Genomic DNA, 16,572 nt, shown 5'->3' on the forward strand with positions numbered 1-16,572 from the left:
CATATGGCACAACTGAGATCACATTTTGCGCCACTTTTTTAATATTTTTTTTAATACAAAATAATATCGATAATACTAGCCGATGCAGTAAAATAAATTAAACTTCTATAAATGTGTCCAAATATATATACACGTTTTGTACATTTTTTTTTAATCAGGTGTTTTTTATTCACTCCCTTGATCATTTTACAACTTTTCTCACACATAACATTAGACAAATTGTACAGATTTGAAATCCTTAACCACGTTTATGAGTGTGCGCCACAAAAGTCCAGTCAGAGACGGGATCCACAGGAAGTAACGCCGACTTTTTCCAATAAGTAAGCCAGACCATTTCCCATATTCTATAATAATATTCATTAATGGGGTCATGGATTTCGAAATGTCTCCAAAACAGAGTAGCATAAGAACAAGTTCCTCCATCTTACCGCACCTAAAGCCTACCGTATCAGGAGTGGATCTCAATATGCGTGCCCATGATTCAATAGCCATGGAGAAGACGATGGTGGACAGGAGACCTGTCCTGTGCCCCACTCCAACACAACCTCGCCTCAGACATCTTTTAGCACGTACCATCGCAGCTGGAGATATTAAGTCATTTTACATAAGATATAAATCGGGGATGTACGCCCAGTTCTGTGCATTACCGTCCAAAGAAAATTCCATTTGATACCATCAAAGGCCCTAAAAAAAGACCGCACCGCTCTGGCCTCAGTCACATTGGAGGATAGCTGGAGAGACTTAAAAACAATCTTCTCAAATGTATTGCTGCTGATCTATCTAGGATAAAGCCCCATTGATCAGAATGGATTAAGGAGGTAATTACACCTAACAGTCCATTTTCCATAGCTAAGATTTTAACATGAGAAGTAATGAGACTGGTCTCTATGATTTTGGTTTTGGTGGATCCTTCCCTGATTTTGGTAAAACAACAATGATGGCTTCATACTTAGACCTCCATACCTGTCCCTCCTTTACCGCTGTTTGGAAAACTGATAGCAATTGAGGTAATTGTATCTCCGAGAATGTTTTATTAAAACTCCCCAGGCAAGCCATCTGATCCTGGGGCTTTTTCATTAGGAATACATTATAGTGCTATCTCTAACTCCTCAAGGGTCAGAGGCCACTTCGGAGCCTTACTGGCCTCCACTGACAAAGTAGATACGCAAACACCATCAAGATACTTTTCTATCTCATCCACTGTGCCAGTAAATGCAGACTTATGACGGTCTACACAATGTTCCCTCAAACATCTCAATATGCCAATATCACCCTGAATCAGCTTCCCGCTAGTATGATATCATTGTGATACATGAGAAGATCCCTTTGGGATTTCACCATTGCCGGCAAATGCCCAGCACTCTCTCCTTCCTCAAAGTATTTTTCCTTCATAAACAAGCATTTAGCATCCGCTGTTGACAAAAGATGTTCCTTATATAATTTTTGGGTCTCCTCTCAATTGTATATATTTATATCCGTGGGGTTTGCTAAATATATTTGTTTAGACACATTCCTTTTATTTTGAAGCTTCGAAAGGAAATACCTTATCTTGGTCTTATGTCTACTTACATCCTGAATGAGCAATCCTCTGACATAGGCCTTCATGGTATCCCACTATATGTGTATGGATACTGGCCCTGGTTCATCAAGATCGGCGTTGTCCTGGAGGAGGTGTACTGGAGTCATACACCCCTTCATGGATCAGGACCGTGGAGAGGTCACGCGCACCTTCTCATGTACTTGCTAGAGTAAGATTTGACAAGTGGCAACCGTCCCAGGTCAGCCAACTTTGTCAGAGCTGTGCGAAAATCTAGGAAAAACACCTAAAGTCTCAATATTTTAGCGCAGCTTCGATTCGCAAATAAAAAACTTTTCGAAGCTTTTTACGCCAGAATTTAGATCTTAGTCTAAATGCAAATTCTCTCTTCAGAGAGGCAGAGCACTAGAACTCTAGTGAAACCTATTGGAAGTAGCAATCCTAAAAGTCAATGTCAACCCTTTAACGAGCTTTGTCACATGACTTAGGATAATAGCCAAACCAGAATCTCAATTTTCAGACACTGTGTTTCGGGGTACTGCCCCTCGTCAGTGCAAAGTGGAGATCTGGTTTGGTTGAGAAAGAGGCGTCTGACCGGGATCTAAGAAGTATCGTTTCTCCTTGTGGAGAGTGACATGTTAAGCATGTCGAGGAGACTTAAAGCTGCAATGCTTCTCTGGGAAATATGTAAATTGTCTCTTCAGAGAGGAAGAGGACTAGAACTCTAGTGCCACCTATTGGAAGTAGCAATCATAAAAGTCAATGTCGACCAATTGAGATTCTGGCTTGGCTATTATCCTAAGTCATGTGACAAGGCTTGTTAAAGGGTCGACATTGACTTTTAGGATTGCTACTTCCAATAGGTGGCACTAGAGTTCTAGTCCTCTTCCTCTCTGAAGAGACAATTTGCATATTTCTCAGAGGAGCATTGTGGCTTTAAGTCTCCTCACCTCGACATGCTTGACATGTCACTCGCTGAGAAACGATACTTCTTGGATCCCGATCTTAGTCTAAAGTATTCTTGAAGCTCACCATTCAGAAAGTCCCCAATTAGTTGTAGCCAAACAGGGATTAAGACACCAAGGGGGTCTATCACCATTTATTCTGGAGACTGCCTTTATCTGGGTTTCAAAGGAGCACGACCTGAGACGCCTCTTGTCAAGTATTCCACACGTAGAAGCATTGGTACCAATGTCTCCGATCTACATAAATCTTTACACTGTATCTGTTAGTATTTTAGCTAGTGACGTGAGAGGTGCATCTATCGGGATTGTACCAGTTTGGAATTTATCCCACTAAGGATACATGCAAATGTGTCAGGTTCAAGTCAGTGTCAGTCTGGTGTTGGCAGGAATACAGAGCGGAAGGCTCTGCAGAGCTCCACGCTGTGTGAGGCAACACAGGCCAGCAAAGATAAACGGCCAAGGCAGCTGAAAAGCCTGGCACCCAGGGCGTACACAGCGGTGCAGTCGCCCACGGCAACTGGTCTCAGGAGGTGGACTGGCGTGTTTAGTGACTGTAATCCAGAGGATATGTGCCCAACTGCGATCCAGAGGATATTGTGTGCTGTGTTTTTTTGAGCTTAACATTAAAGAGACGTTTTGCTTTGAACTTTGCTGGGTCACTGCCTCATCACTGCACAGGGTGTTACTGCTGTACTACACTACCTATACCCAATATTGAAAATCATACCAAGAAACAAAGCACCAAAAGAACCAAAATACTTAAAAATATATAAACTTCATTATTACACAACAAATTGTAATCATGCATGTTTGAAAACAGAGACAGGACAATAGTAAACCGAAAGATGCAACCAATGTAGTAATACAGGTTAGCAAGTTGCAAGAAACCCAGGCCAAGTTAATAGGACAAACAGGTTATAACGTGCAAATGCATAGTGCTATAATGTGTATCATAGTGCAATAACAATATAAAGACCACTTGTGGTAAAACACTCATTGCACACAGAATACATGAGGGCTAACAGCCATCAGGGCAACAAAGTGCTAGACCTGAAAACGTTGGTGTAAAATGTAATATAAAGCCAAAGGGTTTACCTATATAACTGTGGAGACACCCACCCCAACGTGCGTTTCGGCAACAGTGCCTTCTTCCGTGCTGGCTTGGCATATAGGTTTTTCTATACCCAATATTGCAATTTCATTGGGTGGTCCAACCATTACATCCAAGAAGCACGCTCACAGTCTTTGACACACAACTTTCCTTTCCAATCGCTCACTCGCTCACGTCACCTGCTTCTTAAAAACATCTCTAGAATTTGTCAGTGGGTCAGCAACTGCTCCATTAGGTCAGCGACCGCTCCATTAGGTGAGCGACTGTTCCATTAGGTCAACAACCCTTCCATTAGGTCAGCGACCCTTCCATTAGGTCAGCGACCCATCCATTAGGTCAACAACCCTTCCATTAGGTCAGCAACCGCTCCATTAGGTCAACGACCCTTCCATTAGGTCAGTAACCCTTCCATTAGGTCAGTGACCCCTCCATTAGGTCAACGACCCTTCCATTAGGTCAGTAACCCTTCCATTAGGTCAGTGACCCTTCCATTAGGTCAGCGACCCTTCCATTAGGTCAGCGACCCTTCCATTAGGTCAGCGACCCGTCCATTAGGTCAACGACCCTTCCATTAGGTCAGTGACCCTTCTATTAGGTCAGCGACCATTCCATTTGGTCAGTGACCGCTCCATTAGGTCAGCGACTGTTCCATTAGGTCAACAACCCTTCCATTAGGTCAGCGACCCTTCCATTAGGTCAGCAACCCATCCATTAGGTCAACGACCCTTCCATTAGTTCAGCAACTGCTCCATTAGGTCAACGACCCTTCTATTAGGTCAGTAACTCTTCCATTAGGTCAGTGACCCTTCCATTAGGTCAGCGACCCTTCCATTAGGTCAACGACCCTTCCATTAGGTCAGCGACCGCTCCATTAGGTCAACGACCCTTCCATTAGGTCAGTGACCCTTCCATTAGGTCAGCGACCATTCCATTAGGTCAGTGACACTCCCATTAGGTCAGCGACCCATCTATTAGGTCAGTGACCCTTCCATTTGGTCAGCGTCTCTTCCATTAGGTCAGCAACCCTTCCATTAGGTCAGCGACCCTTCAATTAGGTCAGTGACCCTTCCATTAGGTCAACGACCGTTCCATTAGGTCAGTGACACTTCCATTAGGTCAGTGACCCTTCCATTACATCAATGACCCTTCCATTAGGTCAGCGTCTCTTCCATTAGGTCAGCGACCCTTCCATTAGGTCAGAGACCATTCCATTAGGTCAGTGACCGCTCTATTAGGTCAGCGATCCTTCCATTAGGTCAGCAACCGCTCCATTAGGTCATCGACCCTTCCATTAGGTCAGCGACCCTTCCATTAGGTCAGCGACCGTTCCATTAGGTCATTCACCCATCCATTATGTCAGCAACCCTTCCATTAGGTCAGAGACCCTTCCATTAGGTCAGCGGCCCTTCCATTAGGCTAACAACTCTTCCATTAGGTCAGCGGCCCTTCCATTAGGCTAGCAACTCTTCCATTAGGTCAGCGACCCTTCCATTAGGTCAGCGACCCTTCCATTAGGTCATCTCTCTCATCCTAAGCTCAGCTGCTCCTGCTGACATTTTGCTGTTAGTACAAAGAGCTCCAGCTTTGCGACTATCTTCTTAGCTCTATCATGCACCAGATTTTCTCCTGTCAACGCCATGTTGGACTGTCCTCTTTTCCTTTCCTCTGCCTGGTCGTGACGGTATCTGCCGTACCCTAACACCTCCACTGGGTATTACAAAATTCAGCACAATCTCAGGTGTCAGGATAAGTGAAAAAGCCGTAGGAGCGTTCCCAGGATCTTGCAGACGGATCTGCTCAGGAGCTCTGTGGGAAGTGTCCGCTCACATCCCCTCGCAGGTCACACCACACAGATTTTTAAATTTTAATTCAACTTTTAAAATTCTACATTCATTGCAAAATTTTTAAATTTTCATCATTTTTCAGTGCCAGTTTTTCATGCAAAGCATTTGTCACCAAAATAAAAAGAGTTGTTATTTGCCCTCCCAGGATCCAGGGCTGCCTGTTTGCCATTGCTTCTGATAATTTAGAGGCTGCAGTCTCGACTACAGCACACATCACTGCTGCAGCCAATCACTGAGCTCAGTACCTAGCACCATTTACATCAGCAGAGCTGCTGAGCTAAGTGATTGGTTGCAGTGGTGTTACCATGAATACAGCATACATTAACATTGCAGCCATTTGCTGAGCTCAGTAGCTGGTGCCATCTACATTAGCCAAGCAACTGAGCTCAGTGATTGGCTGCAGTGGTGTCATGAAAACAGCATACGTCAATGTTGCAGCCAATCACTGAGCTCAGTACCCGGTATTGTTTACATTGACAGAGCCATTAAGCTAAATGATTGGTTGCAGCAGTGTCATCATGAATACAGCATATATCACCACTGCAGCCAATCACTGAGCTAATAATCCGGTATAGTCTACATCAGCAGAGCCACTGAGCTGATTGTCTGCAGCGGTGTCATTATGAATATAACATTCATCACCACTGCAGCCAATCACTGAGATTGTGAGCCGCTACAGTCTACATCAAGAGACTCGCTGGGTTCAGTGATCAATCTATCACATCTTTGACCTCACTTTATTCTATACAGTAACAAACAAGCACTTCTCACACTGTAAACAGTCAGGAATTTGATGGAAATTTGCCTCTTGGCCATAAATAGACTTCACAATTCTAACCAGTTAAACAACATAGAAATATAAAAAAAAAACAAAAAAACAAACCTAACCTGTTCCTGCAACAAAAGACGTTTTATCGTGTTATGTGTTTCCTTTAGCTCTTAGTCAAAACAGGGGATCAAGTGCTCAGGTCTTGTCCATTTAGATTCCAGAGTACATAAAGTTTATGGAGCATGTTTGATGTGACACATACGTAGGGTAGCATGTTACATAGAATTTCCAGCATACAGTATGTTTCATGCTTCTACAGCACCGCTCAACAGTTTACACCCCTGTTCATGCAATGGTTTTCCTTGTTCATATTGGAATGTTCACATTGTAGATTCAGACTGAAGACAGCAAAACCAGGTGAGAACACGTATGTAAAGAAACGTGTGAAATGGACCAGAATGTGTGTTACATCTTAGATTTCTCAAAGTATCCCTCCATTACTCTAACATCAGCTTTACACCTCACTGCCAAGCTCTCAAGTAGCTTCATCAGGTAGGTACCACGAATGGCTTCCACTGAACATGTATACTTCCTTAAGGGTTCATTTGTCAAATTTACTAGCCTTTGGAAAATCTGCGAAAATCAGATATGAATGTCAGAGGCAGTGTTGGCACACAGGTCCATACAATGCTGAGTCATGAAAACCATCAACCACTATGTTGAAACTGGTTAACATGAGACCAAGGAAAACAAGATGAAGAATTACATCTGCTGCAGAGGATAAGTTCATCAGAGTTACCAACCTCATAGGGTCATTAATGTTTTTAAATTAAGTCAGAAAACGTCATCTTTATTTTTCAAGCTTGATCACTCTTGGCTTTATGGGTAAGTTAACACGTTGCACGTACATGGCTGCTATCAGCTTGGATTGGAATTCTACGGTTCAAAAGAGTTTAATGCAAATAACATCTTTATCACTCTACCGTGAAGCTGTTGTTGATGTTCTTCGTACTGGTCTCGGCGACACTGGCATCTGAAAGGTCGACTTCATCAAATATCAGAGACTGCAGAAACAAAAGTGCTGGTTAAGGTAAATTTACCCTAAAGAGTATTCTTCCACCAGAACTAAGAAATAGTCAACGCCTAAAACTGCTACGACCATAAGACTGTTTTACCGGTAAAGCTCGGATTGGCCCACCGGAGAGCAGGTGAATCCCCAGGTGGGCCACACACTTAAAGCACTTCACACAACAGGTACATCGAAGGGCAGGATCTATGAAACTGCCCAGTTTATTATTTTATCGATAAGACTTTGGCAAGTATTGGCCAAAAGGACTACGGACGCTTTTGAACAGCAGCTCGCCACTATTGTATCCAATCCCACCCAAAAAAAAGAAAAGTGCAGTTACACTCTAAAGTATTGATCAGAAACTTTTTGCCAATATGAACTTTAATGTTCTGATAGGCTGTAAAAGTGAGGGGTTTATGTGGCCTCCATCTGGCCACTATGCATCTGCAAAATGATCAAAAAAAGCATAAAAGCCATCCCACCGCGTCCTATACTGTCTCACCCCCGGAGCTTTTTCCGTTTTTCCGTTTTCGTTTTTCGCTCCCCTCCTTCCCAGAGCCATAACTTTTTTATTTTTCCGTCAATTTGGCCATGTGAGGGCTTATTTTTTGCGGGACGAGTTGTACTTTTGAACGACATCATTGGTTTTACCATGTCGTGTACTAGAAAACGGGAAAAAAATTCCAAGTGCAGTGAAATTGCAAAAAAAGTGCAATCCCACACTTGTTTTTTGCTTGCCTATTTTGCTAGGTTCACTAAATGCTAAAACTGACCTGCCATTATGATTCTCCAGGTCAGTACGAGTTCATAGACACCTAACATGACTAGGTTATTTTTCACCTAAGTGGTGAAAAAAAATTTCCAAACTTTGCAAAAAACAAAACAAAACAAAATTGCGCCATTTTCCGATACTCGTAGCGTCTCCATTTTTCGTGATCTGGGGTCAGGTGAGGGCTTATTTTTTGCGTGCCGAGCTGGCATTTTTAATGATAGCATTTTGGTGCAGATACGTTCTTTTGATCGCCCGTTATTGCATTTTAATGCAATGTCGTGGCGACCAAAAAAACGTAAATCTGGCGTTTCGATTTTTTTTCTCATTACGCCGTTTAGCGATCAGGTTAATGCTTTTTTTTTTATTGATAGATCGGGCGATTCTGAACGCGGCGATACCAAATATGTGTAGGTTGGGGTTTTTTTTTATTGATTTATTTTGATTGGGGCGAAAGGGGGGTGATTTAAACTTTTATATTTTTTTTATTTTTTTCACATTTTTTTTTACTTTTTTTTTTTACTTTTGCCATGCTTCTATAGCCTCCATGGGAGGCTAGAAGCAGGCACAGCCCGATCGGCTCTGCTATGTAGCAGTGATCATAAGATCGCTGCTACACAGCAGAAATGCCGGTGTGCTGTGAGCGCCGACAACAGGGTGGCGCTCACAGCCACCGGCGATCAGTAACCATAGATGTCTCCAGGACGTCTATGGTTACAATGTACAAGCATCGCCGACCCCCGATCATGTGACGGGGGTCGGCGATGATGTCATTTTCGGCCGCACGGCCGGATGCGGTAGTTAAATGCCGCTGTCTGCGTTTGACAGCGGCATTTAACTAGTTAATAGCGGCGGGTGATCGCGATTTCACCCGCCGCTATTGCGCGCACATGTCAGCTGTAAAAAACAGCTGACATGTCGCGACTTTGATGTGCGCTCACCGCCGGAGCGCACATCAAAGCAGGGGACCCGACATCTGACGTACTATAACGTTAGATGTCGGGAAGGGGTTTAACTTTACCATTTATCAAAAAGGACCTCAATGTGAATATGGGCAGGACAGGTTCGAGGCCCGACTATGGAGACCCGCAGACGCAGTCAGGCCTCTGTCCTGCCCGGACCTTAGGGTCACCTTGGTAAGGTTTTAATATTACAATATACGACTGGCTCGATTTAGGTTCGCCTTGTCGTGGTGGGATGACTTTTATGCTTTTTTTTCAAATCAAAAACAATGTTTACTATCGAAGTCCCTATGTTATTTTTTTGTATTATTACGTCTTACTTACAGCAGGGTTTTTGCTCGTTTTGTTTCCATCTTAGGTTTTGTCTAGTGAACTGTATGGCAGCAGATTGAAAATTCCCATATTTAGTGTAAGAAATGTACGGCCTGTGATATTTGTTTTTATAATGGCTTTCCATTTCCTACACATCCACTCTGTGGTCACCTCCTCAGTATATGTGTCCAACAGTGGCTATAAATGCAGTGTGTACGAAGCCTAAGTCAGCCGACTGCTGCAACCATTAATGTAACCAGACGAAGCCGTCCATTATTCAGCTTCATCTGCTTATCCGCTTCTTGTATGGAGTTTTCGAGTCTCAGCATATGGATGATCATTATCTAATAGATAATATATATATATATATATAATAATGACCCTCTGCCTCCTTTGCTTGGTGAACACGGTCTGGGTATTGCAGCATTTTTCAGGGTACTGCAGCAATATTCGGCACAGACACAAATATATAGAAGCCGCACATAAAAAAAGAACAAAAAAAGAGCAGATTGAGGCCATCCGCAAGTGTGGTGGTCTCATACGGCTGATTGGAGGGGTACCGAGAATCAAAAATGCCAGGAAAGAATAAGTGGGCGATGGAGATCCAAAAGAAGTTTCGCCCATTTTGGAGGTCATCTGGAGCATAACCTTCAAAGCAAATTACAGCGTTGTTGTAGTATTTTCATACACTGAGAAGTCTGACAATGTTTATTCTGTTTTGTATACATTTTATACATTTTGTGAATCCATTCATTTCTCTATACACATTGGGCCACATAATTAATAATTAGCAATACTTCTTCCGACCTAACAGAGGATTAGCCTCAGTAACGATATCCATATGGGCCTCTGTGACATCTGTGAGCAGATGTGTCTTACAAGTGTAACGACGATTACGTATGTGAATAATGTTCTAATGTTGGCAATAGATGCCCCGTTGTAGTTAATGGACGAAAAACAGAAAATGTACAGTCTTTTAGTGTATGAGAATACCCTTATTAGATTGACTTGTCAAGCCCTAGAAGAAGCCTGCAACGATTGATTTCCTTTATGACCAGAAACGAGTTAATTATTGTAATATTCTGATGCATCAAAACCCAGAAGTCATTGTAGAGTTTGCCACCTTTGAATCTTTGGCGTAGTACAATGTGCGTCCTCTGAGCTTGAAGTAGCGTCTCTTCCATCGCTGAAAGGAGCTGGTCTGTTTCAGCAGAATTCCTTCCTTTACACTTTTCTGCAGAATATAAAAAGAGATGACAAAATCATCTTACAATTTTCAAAGTGAGCAAATAATATACACACAAACTTAGAAACATATGTCTTTACTGCTGTTAACTATGGCGGCTCTCTAAAAGGGGAGGAGAGGGGCAGCTGTGTGCACCAGAATATAGTCGCATTAAAGGGGTTGTCCGGCCTTAGGCTCCAAGTATGAGTCACTCTATATGACTGCAGACTTGTGAATCCTCATAATGTGCCCTGTGAGGATTGTTTGGTGCTGGCACCAGGAAGTGTGTGATTTGCCGCATTCCGACTAGACATGTCTCTCTCCATACACTTGCATTGAGTGAAGCTGCACATGTCTAGTTGGCATGTGATCGCTCCCGGAACCGGCACCAGAGAATACACACAGCGCAGTGCGCACGATGTAAGGATTCTGAAATCTGCAGTCACAAAGAGTGACTGCAGACTTGTAGCCTAAACCCAAACAACTCCTTTAAGTTAATTTAGAAATATCTACCACAATACAGCAATTCAATATTATTGAATAAAACACTTTAGAAGAAGACCGATCACACCAATAATGCCACTATACAATGATGAAATGTTACCGAAAAACTATGGCCTCTGCCATTATCACTACAGTGATTCCATGGTATCACCAAACTATTACTTGAATAAAGATTTTTACACAGGTACCAGTATCACCCCATGATCATATAACCGTAGACACCAGTTTCACAGTTAAACCATATAAGTGAATAAGGTTAGCTCGTCACTTTTTAATTATTTTTTAAAATTACCTTTACAAATGTGTAGAATACCTCCCACGGACGACTCTTATGTATGACACTTTATAGACATATTGTAGCATATGTTGATCATAGACTTCCATTTAAAAACAAACAAACACTATACAAACATGCACTATACAGCTTTCTGCAACGTATCTTTCTTGGAAAGTCATATGCATAAATAATGTAGAGGATGCCACCTTGTCCTTGTTGCAGGCCTAAGTGTAAAAAGCTCATTATACAGTACAGGTCTCTGTACTGTCTCATACACAGTGGGGCAAAAAAGTATTTAGTTATTCAGCAATAGTGCAAGTTCCACCACTTAAAAAGATGAGAGGCGTCTGTAATTTACATCATAGGTAGACCTCAACTATGGGAGACAAACTGAGAAAAAAAAATCCAGAAAATCACATTGTCTGTTTTTTTATCATTTTATTTGCATATTATGGTGGAAAATAAGTATTTGGTCAGAAACAAAATTTCATCTCAATACTTTGTAATATATCCTTTGTTGGCAATGACAGAGGTCAAACGTTTTCTGTAAGTCTTCACAAGGTTGGCACACACTGTTGTTGGTATGTTGGCCCATTCCTCCATGCAGATCTCCTCTAGAGCAGTGATGTTTTTGGCTTTTCGCTTGGCAACACGGACTTTCAACTCCCTCCAAAGGTTTTCTATAGGGTTGAGATCTGGAGACTGGCTAGGCCACTCCAGGACCTTGAAATGCTTCTTATGAAGCCACTCCTTCGTTGCCCTGGCGGTGTGCTTTGGATCATTGTCATGTTGAAAGACCCAGCCACGTTTCATCTTCAATGCCCTTGCCGATGAAAGGAGGTTTGCACTCAAAATCTCACGATACATGGCCCCATTCATTCTTTCATGTACCCGGATCAGTCGTCCTGGCCCCTTTGCAGAGAAACAGCCCCAAAGCATGATGTTTCCACCACCATGCTTTACAGTAGGTATGGTGTTGGATGGATGCAACTCAGTATTCTTTTTCCTCCAAACACGACAAGTTGTGTTTCTACCAAACAGTTCCAGTTTGGTTTCATCAGACCATAGGACATTCTCCCAAAACTCCTCTGGATCATACAAATGCTCTCTAGCAAACTTCAGACGGGCCCGGACATGTACTGGCTTAACCCCTTCATGACCCAGCCTATTTTGGCCTTAATGACCTTGCCGTTTTTTGCAATTCTGACCAGTGTCCCTTTATGAGGTAATAACTCAGGAACGCTTCAACGGATCCTAGCGATTCTGAGATTGTTTTTTCGTGACATATTGGGCTTCATGATAGTGGTAAATTTAGGTCGATAATTTCTGAGTTTATTTGTGAAAAAAACGGAAATTTGGCAAAAATTTTGAAAATTTCGCAATTTTCACATTTTTAATTTTTATTCTGTTAAACCAGAGAGGTATGTGACACAAAACAGTTAATAAATAACATTTCTCACATGTCTACTTTACATCAGCACAATTTTGGAAACAAATTTTTTTTTTGCTAGGAAGTTATAAGGGTTAAAATTTGACCAGTGATTTCTCATTTTTACAACAAAATTTACAAAACCATTTTTTTTAGGGACCACCTCACATTTGAAGTCAGTTTGAGGGTTCTATATGGCTGAAAATACCCCAAAGTGACACCATTCTAAAAACTGCACCCCTCAAGGTGCTCAAAACCACATTCAAGAAGTTTATTAACCCTTCAGGTGTTTCACAGCAGCAGAAGCAACATGGAAGGAAAAAATGAACATTTAACTTTTTAGTCACAAAAATGATATTTTAGCAACAATTTTTTTATTTTCCCAAGGGTAAAAGGAAAAACTGGACCACGAACGATGTTGTCCAATTTGTCCTGAGTACGCTGATACCTCATATGTGGGGGTAAACCACTGTTTGGGCATACGGCAGGGCTTGGAAGGAAAGGAGCGCTATTTGACTTTTTGAATGAAAAATTGGCTCCAATCTTTAGCGGACACCATGTCGCGTTTGGAGAGCCCCCGTGTGCCTAAACATTGGAGCTCCCCCACAAGTGACCCCATTTTGGAAACTAGACCCCCCAAGGAACTTATCTAGAAGCATAGTGAGCACTTTAAACCCCCAGGTGCTTCACAAATTGATCCGTAAAAATGAAACAGTACTTTTTTTTCACAAAAAAATTATTTTAGCCTCAATTTTTTCATTTTCACATGGGCAACAGGATAAAATGGATCCTAAAATTTGTTGGACAATTTCTCCTGAGTACACTGATACCTCACATGTGGGGGTAAACCACTGTTTGGGCACATGGTAAGGCTCGGAAGGGAAGGAGCGCCATTTGACTTTTTGAATGAAAAATGATCTCCATCGCTAGCAGAGACCATGTCACGTTTGGAGAGCCCCCGTGTGCCTAAACATTGGAGCGCTCCCACAAGTGACCCCATTTTGGAAAGTAGACCCCCCAAGGAACTTATCTAGAAGCATAGTGAGCACTTTAAACTCTCAGGTGCTTCACAAATTGATCCGTAAAAATGAAAAAGTACTTTTTTTTCACACAAAATTTCTTTTAGCCTCAATTTTTTCATTTTCACATGGGCAACAGGATAAAATGGATCCTAAAATTTGTTGGGCAATTTCTGCTGAGTATGTTGATACCTCATATGTGGGGGTAAACCACTGTTTGGGTGCACGGCAAGGCTCGGAAGGGGAGGCGTGCCATTTGACTTTTTGAATGGAAAATTAGCTCCAATCGTTAGCGAACACCATGTCGCGTTTGGAGAGCCCCTGTGTGCCTAAACATTGGAGCTCCCCTACACGTGACCCCATTTTGGAAACTAGACCCCCCAAGGAACTTATCTAGATGCATAGTGAGCACTTATAACCCCCAGATGCTTCACAGAAGTTTATAACGCAGAGCCGTGAAAATAAAAAATAATTTTTCTTTCCTCAAAAATGATTTTTAGCCCAGGATTTTTTAATTTTCCAAGGGTAATAGGAGAAATTGGACCCCAAATGTTGTTGTCCAGTTTGTCCTGAGTACGATGATACCCCATATGTGGGGGTAAACCACTGTTTGGGCACACGGCAGGGCTCGGAAGGGAAGGCACGCCATTTGGCTTTTTGAATGGAAAATTAGCTCCAATCATTAGCGGACACCATGTCACGTTTGGAGAGCCCCTGTGTGCCTAAACATTGGAGCTCCCTAACAAGTGACCCCATTTTGGAAACTAGACCTCCCAAGGAACTAATCTAGATGCGTGGTGAGCACTTTGAACCCCCAAGTGCTTCGCAGAAGTTTATAACGCAGAGCCGTGAAAATAATAAATGTGTTTCCTTTCCTCAAAAATATTTTTTTAGCCCAGAATTTTTTATTTTTGCAAGGGTAACAGGAGAAATTGGACCCCAAAAGTTGTTGTCCAGTTTCTCCTGAGTACGCTGATACCCCATATGTGGGGGTAAACCACTGTTTGGGCACATGCCGGGGCTCGGAAGGGAAGTAGTGACGTTTTGGAATGCAGACTTTGATGGAATGCTCTGCGGGCGTCACGTTGCATTTGCAGAGCCCCTGATGTGCCTAAACAGTAGGAACTCCCCACAAGTGACTCCATTTTGGAAACTAGACCCCCCAAGGAACTTATCTAGATGTGTGGTGAGCACTTTGAACCCCCAAGTGCTTCACAGAAGTTTATAACGCAGAGCCGTGAAAATAATAAATGTTTCCTTTCCTCAAAAATATTTTTTTAGCCCAGAATTTTTTATTTTTGCAAGGGTAACAGGAGAAATTGGACCCCAAAAGTTGTTGTCCAGTTTCTCCTGAGTACGCTGATACCCCATATGTGGGGGTAAACCACTGTTTTGGCACACGTCGGGGTTCGGAAGGGAAGTAGTGACGTTTTGGAATGCAGACTTTGATGGAATGGTCTGCTGGCGTCACGTTGCATTTGCAGAGCCCCTGATGTGCCTAAACAGTAGAAACACCCCACAAGTGACCCCATTTTGGAAACTAGACCCCCCAAGGAACTTATCTAGATGTGTGATGAGCACATTCAACCCCCAAGTGCTTCACAGAAGTTTACAACGCAGAGCCGTGAAAATAAAAAATCATTTTTCTTTCCTCAAAAAAGATGTTTTAGCAAGCAATTTTTTATTTTTACAAGGGTAACAGGATAAATTGGGCCCCAATATTTGTTGCCCAGTTTGTTGTGAGTACAGTGATACCCCATATGTGGGGGTAAACCACTGTTTGGGCGCACGTCAGGGCTCGGATGGGAAGTAGTGACATTTGAAATGCAGACTTTGATGGAATGGTCTGCGGGCGTCACGTTGCATTTGCAGAGCCCCTGATGTGCCTAAACAGTAGAAACACCCCACAAGTGACCCCATTTTGGAAACTAGACCCCCCAAGGAACTTATCTAGATGTGTGATGAGCACATTCAACCCCCAAGTGCTTCACAGAAGTTTACAACGCAGAGCCGTGAAAATAAAAAATCATTTTTCTTTCCTCAAAAAAGATGTTTTAGCAAGCAATTTTTTATTTTCACAAGGGTAACAGGAGAAATTGGGCCCCAATGTTTGTTGCCCAGTTTGTTGTGAGTACAGTGATACCCCATATGTGGGGGTAAACCACTGTTTGGGCGCACGTCAGGGCTCGGAAGGGAAGTAGTGACATTTGAAATGCAGACTTTGATGGAATGGTCTGCGGGCGTCACGTTGCATTTGCAGAGCCCCTGATGTGCCTAAACAGTAGAAACACCCCACAAGTGACCCCATTTTGGAAACTAGACCCCCCAAGGAACTTATCTAGATGTGTGATGAGCACGTTCAACCCCCAAGTGCTTCACAGAAGTTTACAACGCAGAGCCGTGAAAATAAAAAATCATTCTTCTTTCCTCAAAAATTATGTCTTAGCAAGTAATTTTTTATTTTTGCAAGGGTAACAGGAGAAATTGGACCCCAACAGTTGTTGCCCAGTTTGTCCTGAGTACGCTGGTACCCCAAATGTGGGGGTAAACCACTGTTTGGGCACACGTCGGGGCTTGGAAGGGAGGGAGCACCATTTGACTTTTTGAATGCAAGATTGGCTGGAATCAATGGTGGCGCCATGTTGCGTTTGGAGACCCCTGATGTGCCTAAACAGTGGAAACCCCTCATTTCTAACTTCAACACTAACCCCAACACACCCCTAACCCTAATCCCAACTGTAGCCATAACCCTAATCCCAACCCTAACCCCAACACACCCC

At 42.7% G+C, this 16,572-nt stretch overlaps 1 protein-coding gene across 10 annotated transcripts in view; it reads right to left on the reverse strand.

The window, feature by feature from the left end:
- Window positions 1-16,572, reverse strand: part of LOC143804881 (diacylglycerol kinase eta-like) — a 266,345-nt gene that overhangs the window by 99,735 nt on the left and 150,038 nt on the right. For all 10 annotated transcript variants that reach the window (XM_077283417.1, XM_077283420.1, XM_077283423.1 and 7 more), the window contains 2 exons: window positions 10,462-10,572; window positions 7,210-7,290 (listed from right to left, as the gene is read on the reverse strand). In XM_077283417.1, the coding sequence (XP_077139532.1) occupies window positions 7,210-7,290; window positions 10,462-10,572 (192 nt within the window). The remainder of the gene's footprint in view (window positions 1-7,209; window positions 7,291-10,461; window positions 10,573-16,572) is intronic.

This window comes from Ranitomeya variabilis, chromosome 2 (assembly GCF_051348905.1).
Source record: "Ranitomeya variabilis isolate aRanVar5 chromosome 2, aRanVar5.hap1, whole genome shotgun sequence".
Lineage (NCBI taxonomy): Eukaryota > Metazoa > Chordata > Amphibia > Anura > Dendrobatidae > Ranitomeya > Ranitomeya variabilis.